The sequence below is a fragment of the Orcinus orca genome, chromosome 13 (genome assembly GCF_937001465.1).
Source record: "Orcinus orca chromosome 13, mOrcOrc1.1, whole genome shotgun sequence".
Classification (NCBI taxonomy): Eukaryota; Metazoa; Chordata; class Mammalia; order Artiodactyla; family Delphinidae; genus Orcinus; species Orcinus orca.
In genome coordinates, this window is record NC_064571.1 from 24,704,403 (window position 1) to 24,723,732 (window position 19,330).

Consider the following 19,330-nt stretch of genomic DNA (forward strand, 5'->3'; position numbering starts at 1 on the left):
AAGCTATAAACCTTTTGCATAGCAAAGGAAACTATCAATAAAATGAAAAGGCAGCCTACTGAATAGGAGAAGATATTTGCAAACAATATATCTGACAAGGGGTTAATATCCAAAATATCAAAGGGGAGATCTTCAAGATGGCAGAGGAATAAGATGTGGAGATCACCTTCCTCCCCACAAATACATCAAAAATACATCTACATGTGGAACAACTCTTACAGAACACCTACTGAACGCTGGCAGAAGACCCCAGACTTCCCAAAAGGCCAGAAAATCCCAACGTACCTGGGTAGGGCAAAAGAAAAAGGAAAAACAGAGACAAAAGAATAGGGACAGGACCTGCACCTCTGGGAGGGAGCTGTGAAGGAGGAAAAATTCCCACACACTAGGGAGCCCCTTCACTGGTGGGGACAGGGTGTGGGCAGGGCAGAAGCTTCAGAGCCACAGAGGAGAGCACAGCAACAGGAGATCAGTGCTGACCAGCACTCACCAACCTGAGACGCTTGTCTGCTTGGGTCGGGTGGGGGCTGGGAACTGAGGCTCTGGCTTCAGAGGTCAGACCCCAGGTAGAGGACTGGGGTTGGCTGCATTAAGACAGCCTGAAGGGGGTTAGTGTGCCACAGCTAGCCAGGAGGGAGTCAGGGGAAAAGTCTGGAGCTGCTGAAGAGGCAAGAGATCATTGTTTTGGGGTGCATGAGGAGAGGGAATTTGTACTCCATGTGCCCACAGAAGGCAGAGCTCTGCCTAAGCAAGCTCCAGAGATAGACATGAGCCACAGCTATCAGCTCAGACCACAGAGATGGGCATGAACTGTTAACCTTACAACCGCCACCAACAAGAATCCTGTGTGCAAGTGCAGGTCACTAACCACATCCCGCTGGGAACCTGTGCAGCATGCCACTGCCAGGGTCCCGAGACCAAGGGACAACTTCCCCGGGATAACACATGGCATGCCTCAGGCCATTGCAATGTCAAACCGGCCTCTGCCACTGCAGGCTTGCACGGTATTCCAATTACGACTACCGTACCCCTCCCTCTCCCTGGCCTGAGTGAGCAAGAGAGCCCTAATAACATGCCTGAGGGTGGCCTACAGGCAGAGGAGGGGCCAAAACCAAAGCTGAAGCCCAGGAGTTGTGTGAACAAAGAAGAGAAAGGGAAATTTCTCCCTGCAGCTTCAGGAGCAGCAGATTAAATACCCACAATCAACTTGTTGAACCCTGCACATGTGGAATACCTGAATAGACAATAAAAGTTCCCAAAATTGAGGTGGCAGACTTTGGAAGCAACTGTAGACATGGGGTTTGTTTTCTGCATCTGATTTGTTTCTGGTTTTTATGTTTATCTTAGTTTAGTTTTTAGTGCTTGTTATCATAGGTGGATTGATTTGTTGGCTCCATTTGTTTATTGGTTTGGTTGCTCAATTCCTTTTTAAAATTTTAAATTTATTTTATTATTTTTTAAATTTATAAATTTTTTTTCTTTTTTCTCTTTTTGTGAGTGTGTATGTGTATGTTTTCTTGTGTGATTTTGTCTGTTTAGGTTTGCTTTTAACATTTTTCCTAGGGTTCTGACTGTTCTTTTTTGGTTGTTATTTTTGTTTGTTTCTTTGCTTTCTTTTTATGAGTGTGTATGTTTCTGTGTGTGATTTTGTCTGTTTAGTTTTGCTTTTACCATTTGGCTTGGGGTCCTTTCTGTTGGTTTTCTTTTTTTTCTTCCTTTTCTTCTGAGCCGTGTGGCTGGCTGGGTCTTTGTGCTCCAGCTGGGTGTCAGGCCTGAGCCTCTGAGGTGGAAGAGCCAAGTGCAGAACATTGGAGCACCAGAGAACTCCCAGCCTCACGTAATGTCAATTGACAAGAGCTTTCCTAGAGATCTCCATCTCAACACAAAGACACAGCTCCACCCAACTGCCAGCAAGCTCCAGTGCTGGATGCCCCATGCCAAACAACTAGCAAGACAGGAGTACAACCCCACTCATTAACAGAGAGGCTGCCTAAAGTCATACTAAGTTCACTGACACCACAAAACACACCACTGGATGGAACCCTGCCCACCAGAAGGACAAGATCCAGCCCCACCCGTCGGAAAACAAGCACCAGTCCTCTCCACCAGGAAACCTACACAAGCCACTGAACCAACCTCACCCACTGGGGGCAGACACCAAAAACAATGGGAACTACAAACCTGCAGCCTGCAAAAAGCAGACCCCAAACACAGTAAGATAAACAAAATGAGAAGACAGAGAAACATGCAGCAGATGAAGGAGGAAGGTAAAAACCCACCAGACCCAACAAATGAAGAGGAAATAGGCAGTCTACCTGAAAAAGAATTCAGAATAATGATAGTAAAGATGATCGAAAATCTTGGAAATAGAATAGAGAAAATGCAAGAAACATTTAACAAGGACCTAGAAGAACTAAAGAGCAAACAAACAATGATGAACAACACAATAAATGAAATGAAAAATACTCTAGATGAGATCAATAGCAGAATAACTGAGGCAGAAGAACGGATAAGTGACCTGGAAGATAAAATGGTGGAAATAACTGCCACAGAGCAGAATAATGAAAAAAGAATGAAAAGAATTGAGGACAGTCTCAGAGACCTCTGGGACAACGTTAAATGCACCAACATTCGAATTATAGGGGTCCCAGAAGAAGAAGAGAAAAAGAAAGGGACTGAGAAAATATTTGAAGAGATTATAATTGAAAACTTCCCTAATATGGGAAAGGAAATAGTCAATCAAGTCCAGGAAGTGCAGAGAGTCCCATACAGGATAAATCCAAGGAGAAACAGGCCAAGATGCATATTAACCCAACTAACAAAAATTAAATACAAGGAAAAAAATATTAAAAGCAGCAACGGAAAAGCAACAAATAACACACAAGTGACTCTCCATAAGGTTAACAGCTGATCTTTCAGCAGAAATTCTGCAAGAAAATGCTAATTTGAAAAGATATATGAACACGGGATTTTTGTGGCATTATTTACAATACCCAAGATATGGGAAGAACTTAATTGTTAGGTTGGTAGATGAATGGATAAAGAAGATGTGGTATATATTATATATAATAGTCCATTGTCTATACAATGGAATATTATTCAACCATGAAAGTGAAATCTTGCCATTTGTGACAACATGGATGTACCTAGAGAATATTGAGCTAACTGAAGTAAGTCAGACAGAGAAAGACAAATACTATATGATTTCACTTATATGTGAAATCTAAAAAAGGAAATGAACAAACATAAAAAAACAGAAATAGATTCATAGATACAGAGAACAAATGTGTTTGCCAGAGGGAAGGGTTGTGTTTGGATAAGTGAAATAGATGAGGATATTAAAAGCCTCCAGTTATAAAATAAATAAGCCAGAGTGATGTGATGTACTGTGTAGGGTATATAGTCAATATGGCAACTAGACTTATTGTGGTGTTCATTTTGGAATGTATAAAATATTGAATCACTATGTTACACATGAAACTAATGTAAATATAGTTGTAAGTCAACTATACTTCAAAAAAAAGTAGTAAAGCAGACATCAGAGGGACTGTTTATAGGTACCCCAAGTGACACTGATGATTTTTAGTCATACCTGCTCCTCCACCTTTGATTTTTCTTTGCCCTCAAAAAACCGTGTCAAGCTTATATTCTAGTGTGATGATGGATTTTTCTATAGTGTCTCTGTGATAGACTGACACCCATGTGTCCTCTAAGGAATATGCACACTAGACCAGACCATCAGCTCCAGCAACAGCATGAAAAGACAAAGACTCTTGGCCTCTGGGGGGGTTTGGGAAATGTCACTGGTGCTATAGACTGACCTTATCAGAATAGCTTAAAAGCATTTTGAGAATATTAGCTATTAAGACCATAAGTAACTGTCAAATCTTTATTTTTTAAAACTTTTATTGAAGCGCAGTTGATTTACAATGTTGTGTTAATTTCTGCTGTACTGCAAAGTGACTCAGTTATATATATATATATTATTATATATATATTATATATTATTTTCTTATTCTTTTCAGTTATGGTTTATCACAGGATGTTGAATGTAGTTCCCTGAACTACACACTAGAACCTTGTTTTTTATCCATCCTATATATAATAGTTTGCATCTGCTAATCCAAAATTCCCAGTCCTTCCTTACCCCACTCCCCTCCCCCTTGGCAACCACATGTCTGTTCTCTATGTCTGTGAGTCTGTTTCTGTTTTGTAGATATGTTCACTTGTGTTGTATTTTAGATTCCATATATAAGTGGTATCATATGGTATTTATCTTTCTCTTTCTGACTTCACTTTAGTATGATAACCTCTAGGTCCATCCACGTTGCTGCAAATGGCATTACATTGCTGAGGAGTATTCCACTGTACACATATACCACATCTTCATCTGTGAATGGACATTTAGGTTGTTTCCATGTCTTGGATATTGTGAATAGTGTTGCTATGAACATAGTGGTCCATGTATCTTTTTGAATTATAGTTTTGTCTGGGTATATGCCCAGGAGTAGGATTGCTGGATAATATGGAACTCTAATTTTAGTTTTTTGAGGAACCTCCATACTATTTTCCATAGTGGCTGCACCAGTACATATTCCCACCAACAGTGTAAGAGGGTTTCCTTTTCTCCACATCCTCTCCAGCTTTTATTATTTGTAGACATTTTAATGATGGCTATTCTGACTGGTGTGAGGTGGTACCTCATTGTAGTTTTGATTTGTATTTCTCTAATAATTAGCAATGATAAGCATCTTTTCATGTGCCTTTTGGCCATCTGCATGTCTTCTTTGGAGAAATGTCTATTTAGGTCTTCTACCCATTTATCAATTGGGTTGTTTGTTCTTTTGTTATTGAATTCTATAAGCTGTTTGTATATTCTGCAAATCAAGTCCTTGTCAGTCGCATCTTTTGCAAATACTTTCTTCAGTCTGTAGGTTGAGTTTTCATTTTGTTTATGGTTTCATTTGCTGTGCAAAAGGTTATAAGTCTGATTAGGTCCCATTTGTATATTTTTGCTTTTATTTCTATTGCCCTGGGAGATTGATCTAAGAAAACATTGGTACAATTTACATCAGAGAATGTTGTGCCTATATTCTCTTCTAAGAGTTTTATGGTGTCACGTCTTATATGTAAGTCTTTAAGCCATTTTGAGTTTATTTTTGTGCATGGTATGAGGGTGTGTTCTAACTTCATTGATTTACATGTAGCTGTCCAACTTTTCCAACACAACTTGTTGAAGAGACTGTCTTTTTCCCACTGTATATTCTTGCCTCTTGTAAAGAATTAATTGTCCATCAGTATGTGGGTTTATTTCTGGGCTCTCTATTCTGTTCCCTTGATCCATATGTCTGTTTTAGTGCCAATACCACACTGTTTTGATTACTGTAGCTTTGTAGTATTGTCTGAAGTCTGGGAGGGCTATGCCTCCTGCTTTGCTCTTTTTCCTCAAGATTGCTTTGACAATTATGGGTCTTTTATGGTTCCATATAAATTTTAGGATTATTTGTTCTAGTTCTGTGAGAAGATGTCATGGGTAATTTGATAGGGATTGCATTAAATCTGTAAATTGCTTTGGGTTGTATGACCATTTTAACAATATTAACTCTTCCCAAGAGCATTGGCTATCTTTCCATTTCTTTGAATGATCTTCAATTTCCTTTATTAATGTTTTGTAGTTCTCAGCATATAAGTCTTTCACATTCCTTGGTTAGGTTTATTCCTAGGTGTTTTTTTTAAAGATTTTCTTTTGATGTGAACCATTTTTAAAGTCTTTATTGATTTTGTTACAATATGGCTTTTTTTAAATGTTTTTGGTCACGAGGTATGTGGAATCTTAGCTCCCCAACCAGGGATCGAACCTGCACAACCTACATTGGAAAGCAAAGTCTTAACGACTTTACTGCCAGGGAAGTCCCCCTAAGTATGTTATTTTTGATGCAATTTTAAAAAGATTGTTTGTTTACATTCCTTTCTGATATTTCATTGTTACTGTAAGGAAATGTAATGATTTTTGTATGTTAATCTTGTATCCTGCTACCTTGCTGAATTCATTTATCAGTTCTAGTAGTTTTTGTGTGGAGTCTTTAGTGTTTTCTATATATAGCATCATGTCATCTGCATATAATGACAATTTTACCTCTTCCTTACCAATTTGAATACCTTTTATTTCTTTTTCTTTTCTGATTGCTGTGGCTAGGACTTCCAATACTATGTTGAAGAAAAGTGGTGAGAGTGGGCATCCTTGTCTTGTTCCAGATTTTAGCATGAAGGCTTTTAAGCTTTTCACTGTTGAATATTATATTGGCTGTGGTTTTATCATAAATAGGTTTTATTATGTTAAGATATGTTCCTTCTATATCCACTTTTGTAGGTTTTATTTTTTAAATCATGAATGGATGTTGCATTTTATCAAATACTTTTTCTGAATATATTGAGATGATCATGTAATTTTTGTCTTGTTGATGTGGTGTATCACACTGATTGATTTGTGTATGTTGAAAAATCCTTGTGACCCTGTCAAATCTTTATATATAGTCTGGTTATTTAATTGCTTCTCTGGGGTAATACTGATTCTGTTTCATATACACTATAGTAAATAATATAATGTTCCTTAAAAGTAGGGTATATGCATGATTAACAGCTGATTTTGTGTTTTTAGGAAAATCGTTTTGTTCCACAAATTTTAACTCTTGATACCAGAAGAAGAGAGATTTATAAAATTAGAGGCTGTGATTCTGTTAGCCTAGAAAGATCTGTGTTAAAGTTTTAAAAATTATCTCAGTAGTCATTTACAGTGACAATAAAAAACAAAGAAGTTCCTTTAAAAAAAGTAGGGTATATGTCACCCTCCATTTTGTATCTATCTCATTGCTTTGCCCAATGTAGGTGACAAACAACTGTTCATTAAAAAAGAGGGAAGGATAGAATAACCCCTGTGGTGTCATTGAAATAGGCTTTTTGTGGTTATGAGACTTTTGCCCTGATTAATGTGTCATTCATAGCTACATTCAATATTAGCTACTAGTTCAAGATCTAGCAATCAAACAAAAAACACATAAAATCTCCTTTAACTGAAAATGAGATATATAGAATTTTTCTGCCATAGTTCTCTCCCTGCTTCTTCCCTCAGAATTTAGTCATTATTTTCCATCTCTTTGTCATCTAAAGATGACTTTTGACTTTTGGGAAAAAGGCAAGTCTCAGCTTCAATATTGATTAGTCAATTTAAACCTTATATGGTCATAGGAACTTAAATAGAAATTCCAGGGACTGAGACAGAGATGATTCTGAAGTCAATGTGAGACTTGAAGGATGAAGCAAGGATTGGGCACAGAGCAGGCAGAGATGAAATGAGACAGAGGAATGAATGAGAGTGTCCAGGAACTAATCTAATTCTAGATTTCAAGAGTTGGGCTGCTTAGGTGAGGTAATTGGCCTCTTGACTGTTCCCTGTGACACTCCCTCCCAATATACACATGTCTATTAAGCTTCTACCATAATATTTATAGAGCGATCTGTGAATATCTATTTACCTGTATCTCTGCCTCTGTATTTTATCATCTCTGAGTCACTACATCCTAAATTGTATCTAGAATGTTGGAAAGAGCTTAACAACAAGTATTGGTTGAATGAGAGACTGAATGAATAATTTGGGGGATGGATAAAGTGTGGGGAAAATGATAATAATCTAGTGAGATTAGATCAAATGTATCCTAAGACACAAAATGTCATTTTATTAGGTAGCTGGGATTGTTAGAGGTTAAAGAGAATCAGTTTAGAGGCTAGACAGGACTAAAATCCTCCCCAACATCTGGTATAGGCACCAAAATAATTCTGAACCAATGATGTAATAAAAACCTGAGAACAATAAATAGATTATTTGAATCCCTATCCCTGAGCCTCAGTTTCTACATCTGTAAAATGGAGCAATATAGTAGACTACATCATAGATATGTAATGAGTTAAGTCATGTCTGGCACATATAAAAGGATCAGTTATTATAGTACCTCTTAACTCCACCAACCACATGCCCATGATCCACCATCCAAGGTACATCTCATTGCCAACAACTTCTTCCATGCTGTCATATGCTTTACTCTCTCCCTTGCTGACCTCTCCAGTTCTGATAACTTCCCCCTTTTATTTTTACTATGTCCTGTGTATGATTAAAATAATAGGAAGCCTTTATATAGTACCTAACCTATTTTAGACACTGTGCTAATTGCTTTCCATGAATCATTTTAATCTTCCTTACAACTTTATTATGTAGATTACATTATTATCTCCAATTTCTAGATAAAGAAACAGAATCAGGGAGTATATAACATGTCCAAGATCACGAAGGTTGTGATTGATAAATGTGTGAATAAGCCAGCCTTCCCTCTGACCCACTTCATTATCCTTCTCCATATGGCAAATAAATCCCCTTCTTGTGTAACTTCTGCTCACCCACCAGTATACTCTGCTTCCCTGGGTTGCATTTCTTTGGAGCAGACACTCTAGATCCATTCATCTAAGTGGCACATACTGCCTGCTAATACCCAGCTGGGTCTGTCCCCTGGAGCCCACTCACCTCTGGAGATGGGTTGAGTTTCAGGTCCTATATTTTATAGTCTTTCCAGTCCTGCTTAGATAACAAGATGGATCAGCAAAAAGATGCCCTCTCTAACCTATTCCTACCTGTACAAATTACAACCCCACTTTGATGTTCTTTCTACTTCTGCAGAATATGTGATCTGCCTTTTTCAAAATGGACTTTTTTTCTATTTTTATCTGGTATGATTAAAGCTTTCTCCAGATATATACCATAGGAGAGAGTCATGTCATACTTTTTGTTTTATTCTCTTCAAAGACATCACCTTAAAACAGAACAGTGGTTTGAGAGACAGATGGAACTGGACATAGACTTTGATTCTCTACTTCCTAACTTTGCGATTTGGGGAATGTTACTTAACCTCTCTGTGCCTCAAAAATTACATCTATATAATGAAAATAATACTTCATAAGGTTGTCATGATGGTAAAATGAAATAATATGCTTGTAAAACGCTGTGCTTTGCACACAGTCAACACTCAAGCCATAGCAACAACCATTTGACTACCAAAAGCACAAAGCAAAAGCCACTACTTGTTGAATCTACTTGCAGCATTACTGCTAAAACTTGATGAATTAGAACAATACTAAGCATCTTAACAAATTACATGGCATAATTCCTCCTCATATTATTCTTCTGAGGACCAATCATAACCAGCTCAATCTGTTTATGCCAGACTTAAAATCACTCTTTCAGCCACATAGTACTAGTCATTGTAGCCATTCTTATTTAAACACCAGGAAGCTGTATAGGAGCTACAGCCCTAATAATTGTCCAATGCCTTACATCATCAATATTATTCTACCTACCAAACCTGAATTATGAACAAATTCACAGTTGAACTATAGTTCTAGCTCACAGTTTATGAACACTCCTTCCACCTATAGCAGCATTATGACTCCTAGCAACTCTCACCAACCTAACTTTAACCCCCAAAATCAAACTAAATGGAGAACTGTTTGCAGTAATATCATTCTCATGCTCTAATGTTACCATTATCCTAACAGAAATTAATATCATTATAACTGTCCTATATTCCCTCTATATATTAAATATAACACAGCAAGGAAAATATACATATCTTGATTTTTTTGCTCTTTCAGCCACTTCTTTTTATTTACAGTTTATGTTTAATACAATATCAATTCCATAACATGAGAAGTTACTATAAATCAAAGCATAAATACAATAAAAAACAATATACAATCCAAAATAGAGATACAGCATTCAGGTATGAAACAAAAGAGAATGTTCATTCACACACACAGTAGCTTGAGATCTGTTGGATATGGTTATTCCAATGTAGGTTTTTAAAGATGGAAAAATATGACTTTGGTTAACTGTGACCATATTAGATTTTGGAACATCTAAGCATCATTGTGTGACCATGTGAACAAAAGACTTTAGGGAATGGCTACTTTTAAAAAGGTTTCTGTGCATCAAAGCAGTTGTGAAAAGTTTTACTTTCCAAAATCAAGCCCACTTTAGGCTTAAGACCGGGTTCCAACTGTCTAAAAATATTGAATGACAACAGAAAGTGTTCCAAATATGGCCATTCTGATTCAGTTTAAAAGGAAGTATTTACAGAAAAGAGTATAATTTTTTTTCTGAATTTAATGTAAGCAAGCTTCCAGTCTTCAGTTCTCGAATATTTGATTTACAGTTTGGTTCCTTCACATATTTACCTTTTTAATTTCAAGATTTGTCAATTTTACCTTCAAAACAGACCATTTTTTAAATTGTAAAAATTATTCAACCTATGCAGAAATAAAAAGCATTTTGAAATTAGTTGAGATTAATATACTTCTACTCTTTGTTATCTGTCTAGCTAAATGAATCTAGCACTCTTTTTGAATAAGAATAGTTGATAAGTATATAAGCAAAATGTACTCATTATGCTTGGATTTGGGGTAGATTCCAATCCATCGTTGAGCTGGCACATGTCAATGGCTATATAAAAATCCAAATTTGGGGCTTCCCTGGTGGCGCAGTGGTTGAGAGTCCACCTGCCGACTCAGGGGACACGGGTTTGTGCCCCGGTCCGGGAAGATCCCACATGCCACAGAGCGGCTAGGCCCGTGAGCCATGGCCGCTGAGTCTGCACGTCCAGAGCCTGTGCTCCGCAATGGGAGAGGCCACAACAGTGAGAGGCCCGCGTACCGCAAAAAGAAATAATAATCCAAATTCAATGTCAAACACAAAGCCCCAGAAGAAAGAGTTCAGTTCCCAAGAGAACAGTGATAGCTTAACATAAAATTTTATTTAGAGTACATCGGCATTAAGTTAGTAATGCTGAAACAACACATGGAGGATTTGCAGTAACACCTGGAAGTTCCTTCTAATGTATGTATAAAGAGAATCATGGAAGCTTTCTGTTTTATCCAATTGTTTTATGGCCTTATAAATTTAATGCACCAAATGAAAACTGAATCTTTGTTCTACATCTTAATCTTTATCTCTAAGTAAGATAAAATCTATTCTCATTTTCAAGGTAGAGTTTTATGTGCCCATACTTCTTAAGCCACATTTAAGAAAATCATCTCAACTAATTTTGGATATTGTCTCTCTTCATCTTGTACAGGAAACTCCAGCAGCTTTAATATTGGCATTCATCATCTAGTCAAACCCTTCACATGCTCTTCAAACCAATCAAATGTGGGATCCTCAACAATTTCTGTCAATAAAATAAGGTGTGAAATCAGCAGATTAATTCAATGAAGCCCTGGTTGTTGTTGTTTTCCTTGTCACATTAGATGTCTAGAGGCCTTTTGAACTGGGTTTAGAAGATGGGGATGTATAGATGCTTCTTGCCCTGAGTCTCTTAACAGCAGAGATGTAGAAGGGAGACCGAGATCATGAAGAGACTGGCTGTTGACTGTGGAGCATCATCACTTGACATGATGGTGGCATTGGCTGGATTGGGGGCAGCTGAGATATTCTGGGAGGGGTTACTTGAAGGTGTTACAACAATTGTTTGATTTGAATAAATCTGCATAGGTAAGAGCAGCACCAGAAGCAGCAGCCCCAGTCGGAGCCTGGCCACCATCGTTCTGCTCACGTCCGCTCCATCAGTGTGTAGCGCATCTCACTGGATGCAGGGAGCATGGAGGATCGCTGGCTCAGGGCGGGCACAGGCAAAGTCAAATATACATTTCTTGTTAACAGTGTTAAACCATCATTTACATGGGAAAATGCCCTCATGAAGTAACGTCAAGTTAAGAAGGCTAATACTGTACATACATATATATATACATTTTGTACATAAGTATATATATACAAACGTTTGACCTAGTGGCACCACATAACAGAGGGAATCTCACCTTCCTCTTTATTTCCCAGCTTCCTGGACCGCATCTCTCTCCACTCACCTCCCCATGGGCCACACCTTCCCAGCCTTCTTTGCTGGTGCCTTGACATCCTCTAACTGGCAAATGTTGCAGTGCTACAGGTCTCTGACCTCAGACACTTCCTTGTTTACAACACCCACTTTCCAGATGATTCCACCTATTTTCATGGGTTTAAATATTGTCTCTTCACTGATGTATCCTAATACATCTACAACACAGACAGGCCCTGGGCTCCTATCATGTTCATGCCTGTCAACATGCCTACAGGACATCTTCACTTGGATTTCTGATCAACTTCACATGCTCAAAACTGAACACCTGATTTCACCTGAATCCTGCAGGATAATATCCATCACTGAACTACTTCTCAAAACCTCCACTGGTACAAATCTGATCTCAGCGGCCAGCACCTCCCAGCTGGATCTATTGCAAGATCTGCTCTCCCTGGCTTCCCTTGGATCCTTTCAGTTTGAGCCTTTAATAACCACTATCTTCGCTCAGGGCTCTCTGGTTTTAGACTCTATATAAGAACACCTAGGGCTTCCCTGGTGGCGCAGTGGTTAAGAATCCGCCTGCCAATGCAGGGGACACGGGTTCGAGCCCTGGTCAGGGAAGATCCCACAGGCCGTGGAGCAACTAAGCCCATGTGCCACAACTACTGAGCCTGCATTCTAGAGCCCGTGAGCCACATCTACCGAAGCCCACGCGCCTAGAGCCCGTGCTCCGTAGCAAGAGAAGCCACCGCAATGAGAAGCCCGCACACCGCAACCAAGAGTAGCCCCCGCTGGCCGCAACTAGAGAAAGCCCGTGCACAGCAATGAAGACCCAGTGCAGCCAAACAAATACATACATAAAATAAGTAAGTTCAAAAATAAATAAATAAAAATAAAATTTTTAAAAAAGAACACCTAATTCAGGTTGGAAGGTGGGAGGGACACTCTAAATGTCATCTATGCTGCATGTACAAGAACCCCGAGAGCATACCAAGAGGTACCACATTTTTCACTGCTGTAGCCGATCATTCCCCCTGTACTACCACACTGTATCACTCCCTTCCCTGATGTACTGCCACAGTCTCTTTGGAAGGTGTTTCAGAACTCTTGTTATCATAGTGCCAGTTTAACTGTCCTCACTTCCCTAATTTATACCAGGATTTAAGACCTTGTGGTCCGGGATCCTGTCCAGAGCAAGCAGGCTAAGACTCTGTCCTTGTTTATTTATTTCATCAGGAAGGGCTCTACTCCCTCTCCTAGTTCATGGTGTGAAGTGTTCTTAGCCTCTCAGGAAAGTGGGGAGAATTGAAAGGACTCTATAAGAGAATGCTAGGCTTTGTAAAATATTTCGTTTCTTTAAAAAATAAGACTCATTTTTTATTTGACTTTGAACAATCCTAGGAAATACAAAGAAAGCCAAGAATCGGTGACATGAAATGATCACCAGTAAGAATTACAACAGTCACCGCTTATCTCGTAGCATAGGGCACTGTCCGTGATCCTTAAGAAGAGTTACTAGAAATGCCTTGCCCATCTTGCCCCTAAACACCAACACATCAATCATGTACCTTGAAAGGTACATGAGTGCTGTGTTGGTGTTTAGGGGGAGCATCTCACTTACCAGGGACTGACTTCTACCTTGATTCCTTTGTAGGGATGGAGACTTCCCTGGTGACGAAAAATTCCCTGGGATTGCAACCTCCAAGCCAGACATCTTGTGTGACACAAACTCAAGAACTCCCCAGGTCCTGCAGGAGCAGAAATATCCAGATACTTGAGAGTAACCCACCACCTGAACTTGGGGACATTTCAGGGACAGCTCCAGTCCAGAGCGCCAGTAGTCTCCTGGCCCTGCCTCCAGCTCCAAGCCAGGGACAAATAGAGAGTGAGGCACTTGGAGGATATGAAAACCAAGCTTTCAAAGCCTCTGGATGCCTACAGATCCCAAGAGAAAACCAAGAGCCTCCACTACTCCCTTTAGAAATCCCTGATATTCAGCAGCTCCTGGCCTGCACTGATGCATCCCCTTAGCCAAGAGGAGCAGCCTGCTTCTGAAAATGCTGATCTGGGAAAGAACAGCCTGAGTCTTGAGGACCTAGGGACACCTGAAAATGGGATGGAATCTAGCAGTGGTTTTGCAGACATTACTACACTGGCGGAGGATATTCACCTTCCCCAGCTCTTTAATTCTTTGAAAGATCTTGATCCAAAGGTCCCAACAGGATCAAAGCCAAAGACACTCAGAGCCTTTAAGGTGAATCAGAGCCTTTAAGGTGAATCAGGTGCAGGAAAAGCCAAGTGTCATAAAGGTTCCCTCTGCTCAACCCAGGAAGAACAAACATAAAGCCTCTGAGCCTATCAGTGGTGCTCCCAAGGCCAAAATCCAGCCAAAGAATCCAGAGTGCCTGCTAGGGGGAGAAGTGCTTCTATGCCATGCTGCAGTCAGGGACAGCGCTCCTGTGACCACGGCCAAGCATTCCAAAGGCAAACCTCAGAAAGCCGCATCCAGAAAGATCAGCAATACTCAGAGCCACGGGCAGGAAAGCACCTCAAGGACCAAACGAAGGAAGAAGGCTGATGAGAAAAAGCAGTCAGGGAACAAAGTCAAGGCAGAAGAGAAGCCAACAATTCCCCAGACGAAGCGAAGGAAGCAGCAAACTGAGCTTATCCAAGAGAGCTTTAAAAAGCCTCGAACCTCCCTAGGCATGTGCAGGCTGGCGTCTGTGAAGGTTTTTCATGCACTGGGGGAGAAGAATGATAAGAAAACTGGGCTCTCTTCCTGTCGGGTCTTGGGAAATTCAAGCAACCCTAAACACCCCCAGCTATCCAGCCATGGAGGTATACCCCACCTGAGGGTAAGAGTCCTGAGAAAACTCAAGTCGAAGCCCAGAAACCAGACAGCAGTGCTGGAAAACAGTGTCCATCTCCATCCCAGTAGGAGCTGCCGCCTCCTGGGAAGGTCAAGTTGATACCTCTGCCGTTTGCTGCCTGGGACAAGCCTCAATCTCGACCTGCTCCGCGGAGGCCACAGTCTCTGGCCTCACATCGGCCTGCTGTGGCTGAGTGTGCCCAGCCTGTTTCTACTAACTCAGCTCAACCTCCAGGATTGAAGAGGGTAGAAATGACTCTTTAAATTTACCAGTTGGACTGAGCTATATGTGAACTCTAGGTAATAGCGTGGGAACTGCACAAGCAAAGTGAGACACTGAAGATTCCAATGGTAATAGCCGTACTGTTTTCTAACGGACGAAAAAAATGCCTATATTATAAGTTCTATTTCTCCTGCTTTCTGGCAGTATCATGCTCAGAGTAGTGTCCTGGCAAGCAAGTCAGGATACTTAGGTTCTGAAATCTGGTAAGGATACTAACATAATGAGAGAACTTGAACAAGTCAACCCGACCTCTCTGAGCCTCAATTTCCTTCCTCATGAAATGAGACTGTGAAAACAGAAGTTCTCTAAGGACCTCCTAGTTCTAAAATGCTCCCAGTCTAGGAAACAGCATAGAAGTCCATACTAGTGCAGGCTGAAAGGAAAGATAGGTCAGGGAGAAGGTTGCTTCCAGCCTAGAGAACAATGTCTGAACCACACCACTTGGGTCTTCTGCCCATCTATGCCCAACATGGGAGCACAGGCAGCTAATACAGAAGAGTGTAAAACTGCTCAGTCCTTGCAACCATCATAACAGTCTGATTTTTGGTTTCTCAGTAAGTATTGACACTAGAGGTATCCGGATAGCAAGAAACTTAAGATAATGCTGTTCCTCAAACATAGTGAGAATTTATCAATGTCCCTGACTTTTTCATTACCCTCTTGTTCTTACAGAAAATTTCCAAAATCCATCTCGACTTGGAACTCTGAATTCTCTGCAGCACTCTCTTCCTGGGGTGAGCAATGCAACTTCCCTAACAGGAAGTGTCTGCAACTTCTCCAGAGTCTCTGCTCCTGCCGTCAGTTCGGCATCAGCTACTGCTACCTCTTTCCAGACACTCATGGGTAGCGCCTACCTTCACCAACAGTCTAGCACAACTATGTTATCTGGAGTTACTGACCAGAGCCAGACGTCCACTTCAGCTGCTTCCTATCCGGGTGTTCTTGACTGGGACATCACAGGAAGCACCGAAAAGAATTCTCCTTCACTCGGAGACTTTACTCTGGCAGTCACTGACCAGCACACAGCTGCTTCCTCCATGTTTACGGCAGCCCAGTATGATAAAACTGCAGACACCAATAACATGGTCCCTCTATATCCATCACCTTCTGCCAGGCTTGCTCAGGGAACACCATCTCAGATTCCAAATCAGGGACACAGCCTGTCACTTCCCTACCAGGAAGGAAGCCAGGTGTATTACTATAACCAAGGCACATTGGGGTCTTTACTGAATGGAGAACTTGGCTCCTGTCTGCAATCCTATGGCTCTGTGTCATACACAGGAAGTAGGGCCTCTGTGCAACCGAAAGTGGTAATGGTACTAAAGGAGATTCAGCCCACAAATATCCAACCACCAGCTTCCACCTCTGGAATCTACTACCCTGTGTCTGCTCAACCCGTCACAGAAACAAGTTTTCAAGGTGAGTACAAACAGCAAGAAAGTTGAACAGTGAGGTCAGCATTCAAAAGTGGGGTCAAATCTACAGCTGGGAAGTGGTGTACAGACAGGTAGAATTTAGATCCTGAGCCTTTAATAACCACTACCTTCGCTCAGGGCTCTCTGGTTTTAGACTCTATATAAGAACAGCTAGGGCTTCCCTGGTGGCGCAGTGGTTAAGAATCCGCCTGCCAATGCAGGGGACACGGGTTCGAGCCCTGGTCAGGGAAGATCCCACAGGCCGTGGAGCAACTAAGCCCATGTGCCACAACTACTGAGCCTGCATTCTAGAGCCCGTGAGCCACATCTACCGAAGCCCACGCGCCTAGAGCCCGTGCTCCGTAGCAAGAGAAGCCACCGCAATGAGAAGCCCGCACACCGCAACCAAGAGTAGCCCCCGCTAGCCGCAACTAGAGAAAGCCCGTGCACAGCAATGAAGACCCAGTGCAGCCAAACAAATACATACATAAAATAAGTAAGTTCAAAAATAAATAAATAAAAATAAAATTTTTAAAAAAGAACACCTAATTCAGGTTGGAAGGTGGGAGGGACACTCTAAATGTCATCTATGCTGCATGTACAAGAACCCCGAGAGCATACCAAGAGGTACCACATTTTTCACTGCTGTAGCCGATCATTCCCCCTGTACTACCACACTGTATCACTCCCTTCCCTGATGTACTGCCACAGTCTCTTTGGAAGGTGTTTCAGAACTCTTGTTATCATAGTGCCAGTTTAACTGTCCTCACTTCCCTAATTTATACCAGGATTTAAGACCTTGTGGTCCGGGATCCTGTCCAGAGCAAGCAGGCTAAGACTCTGTCCTTGTTTATTTATTTCATCAGGAAGGGCTCTACTCCCTCTCCTAGTTCATGGTGTGAAGTGTTCTTAGCCTCTCAGGAAAGTGGGGAGAATTGAAAGGACTCTATAAGAGAATGCTAGGCTTTGTAAAATATTTCGTTTCTTTAAAAAATAAGACTCATTTTTTATTTGACTTTGAACAATCCTAGGAAATACAAAGAAAGCCAAGAATCGGTGACATGAAATGATCACCAGTAAGAATTACAACAGTCACCGCTTATCTCGTAGCATAGGGCACTGTCCGTGATCCTTAAGAAGAGTTACTAGAAATGCCTTGCCCATCTTGCCCCTAAACACCAACACATCAATCATGTACCTTGAAAGGTACATGAGTGCTGTGTTGGTGTTTAGGGGGAGCATCTCACTTACCAGGGACTGACTTCTACCTTGATTCCTTTGTAGGGATGGAGACTTCCCTGGTGACGAAAAATTCCCTGGGATTGCAACCTCCAAGCCAGACATCTTGTGTGACACAAACTCAAGAACTCCCCAGGTCCTGCAGGAGCAGAAATATCCAGATACTTGAGAGTAACCCACCACCTGAACTTGGGGACATTTCAGGGACAGCTCCAGTCCAGAGCGCCAGTAGTCTCCTGGCCCTGCCTCCAGCTCCAAGCCAGGGACAAATAGAGAGTGAGGCACTTGGAGGATATGAAAACCAAGCTTTCAAAGCCTCTGGATGCCTACAGATCCCAAGAGAAAACCAAGAGCCTCCACTACTCCCTTTAGAAATCCCTGATATTCAGCAGCTCCTGGCCTGCACTGATGCATCCCCTTAGCCAAGAGGAGCAGCCTGCTTCTGAAAATGCTGATCTGGGAAAGAACAGCCTGAGTCTTGAGGACCTAGGGACACCTGAAAATGGGATGGAATCTAGCAGTGGTTTTGCAGACATTACTACACTGGCGGAGGATATTCACCTTCCCCAGCTCTTTAATTCTTTGAAAGATCTTGATCCAAAGGTCCCAACAGGATCAAAGCCAAAGACACTCAGAGCCTTTAAGGTGAATCAGAGCCTTTAAGGTGAATCAGGTGCAGGAAAAGCCAAGTGTCATAAAGGTTCCCTCTGCTCAACCCAGGAAGAACAAACATAAAGCCTCTGAGCCTATCAGTGGTGCTCCCAAGGCCAAAATCCAGCCAAAGAATCCAGAGTGCCTGCTAGGGGGAGAAGTGCTTCTATGCCATGCTGCAGTCAGGGACAGCGCTCCTGTGACCACGGCCAAGCATTCCAAAGGCAAACCTCAGAAAGCCGCATCCAGAAAGATCAGCAATACTCAGAGCCACGGGCAGGAAAGCACCTCAAGGACCAAACGAAGGAAGAAGGCTGATGAGAAAAAGCAGTCAGGGAACAAAGTCAAGGCAGAAGAGAAGCCAACAATTCCCCAGACGAAGCGAAGGAAGCAGCAAACTGAGCTTATCCAAGAGAGCTTTAAAAAGCCTCGAACCTCCCTAGGCATGTGCAGGCTGGCGTCTGTGAAGGTTTTTCATGCACTGGGGGAGAAGAATGATAAGAAAACTGGGCTCTCTTCCTGTCGGGTCTTGGGAAATTCAAGCAACCCTAAACACCCCCAGCTATCCAGCCATGGAGGTATACCCCACCTGAGGGTAAGAGTCCTGAGAAAACTCAAGTCGAAGCCCAGAAACCAGACAGCAGTGCTGGAAAACAGTGTCCATCTCCATCCCAGTAGGAGCTGCCGCCTCCTGGGAAGGTCAAGTTGATACCTCTGCCGTTTGCTGCCTGGGACAAGCCTCAATCTCGACCTGCTCCGCGGAGGCCACAGTCTCTGGCCTCACATCGGCCTGCTGTGGCTGAGTGTGCCCAGCCTGTTTCTACTAACTCAGCTCAACCTCCAGGATTGAAGAGGGTAGAAATGACTCTTTAAATTTACCAGTTGGACTGAGCTATATGTGAACTCTAGGTAATAGCGTGGGAACTGCACAAGCAAAGTG

At 41.6% G+C, this 19,330-nt stretch overlaps 1 protein-coding gene and 2 pseudogenes across 1 annotated transcript; 2 read left to right on the forward strand and 1 right to left on the reverse strand.

Moving 5' to 3' along the window:
- Positions 1 to 9,675: 9,675 nt before the first annotated feature.
- LOC117197913 (signal transducer CD24-like) lies at positions 9,676 to 12,962 on the reverse strand. The gene is made up of 2 exons (XM_049696242.1): positions 12,935 to 12,962; positions 9,676 to 11,677 (listed from the first exon to the last, which is right to left on the reverse strand). Exons 1-2 carry the CDS (start codon positions 12,960 to 12,962, stop codon positions 11,415 to 11,417), a joined length of 291 nt encoding a protein of 96 aa, XP_049552199.1. The 3' UTR covers positions 9,676 to 11,414.
- A 580-nt stretch (positions 12,963 to 13,542) lies between these two features.
- LOC125960877 (uncharacterized protein C2orf78-like) lies at positions 13,543 to 15,066 on the forward strand (annotated as a pseudogene).
- Positions 15,067 to 15,233: 167 nt separating this feature from the next.
- On the forward strand, positions 15,234 to 19,263 carry LOC101283899 (uncharacterized protein C2orf78-like; annotated as a pseudogene).
- The last annotated feature ends 67 nt before the right edge of the window (positions 19,264 to 19,330 follow it).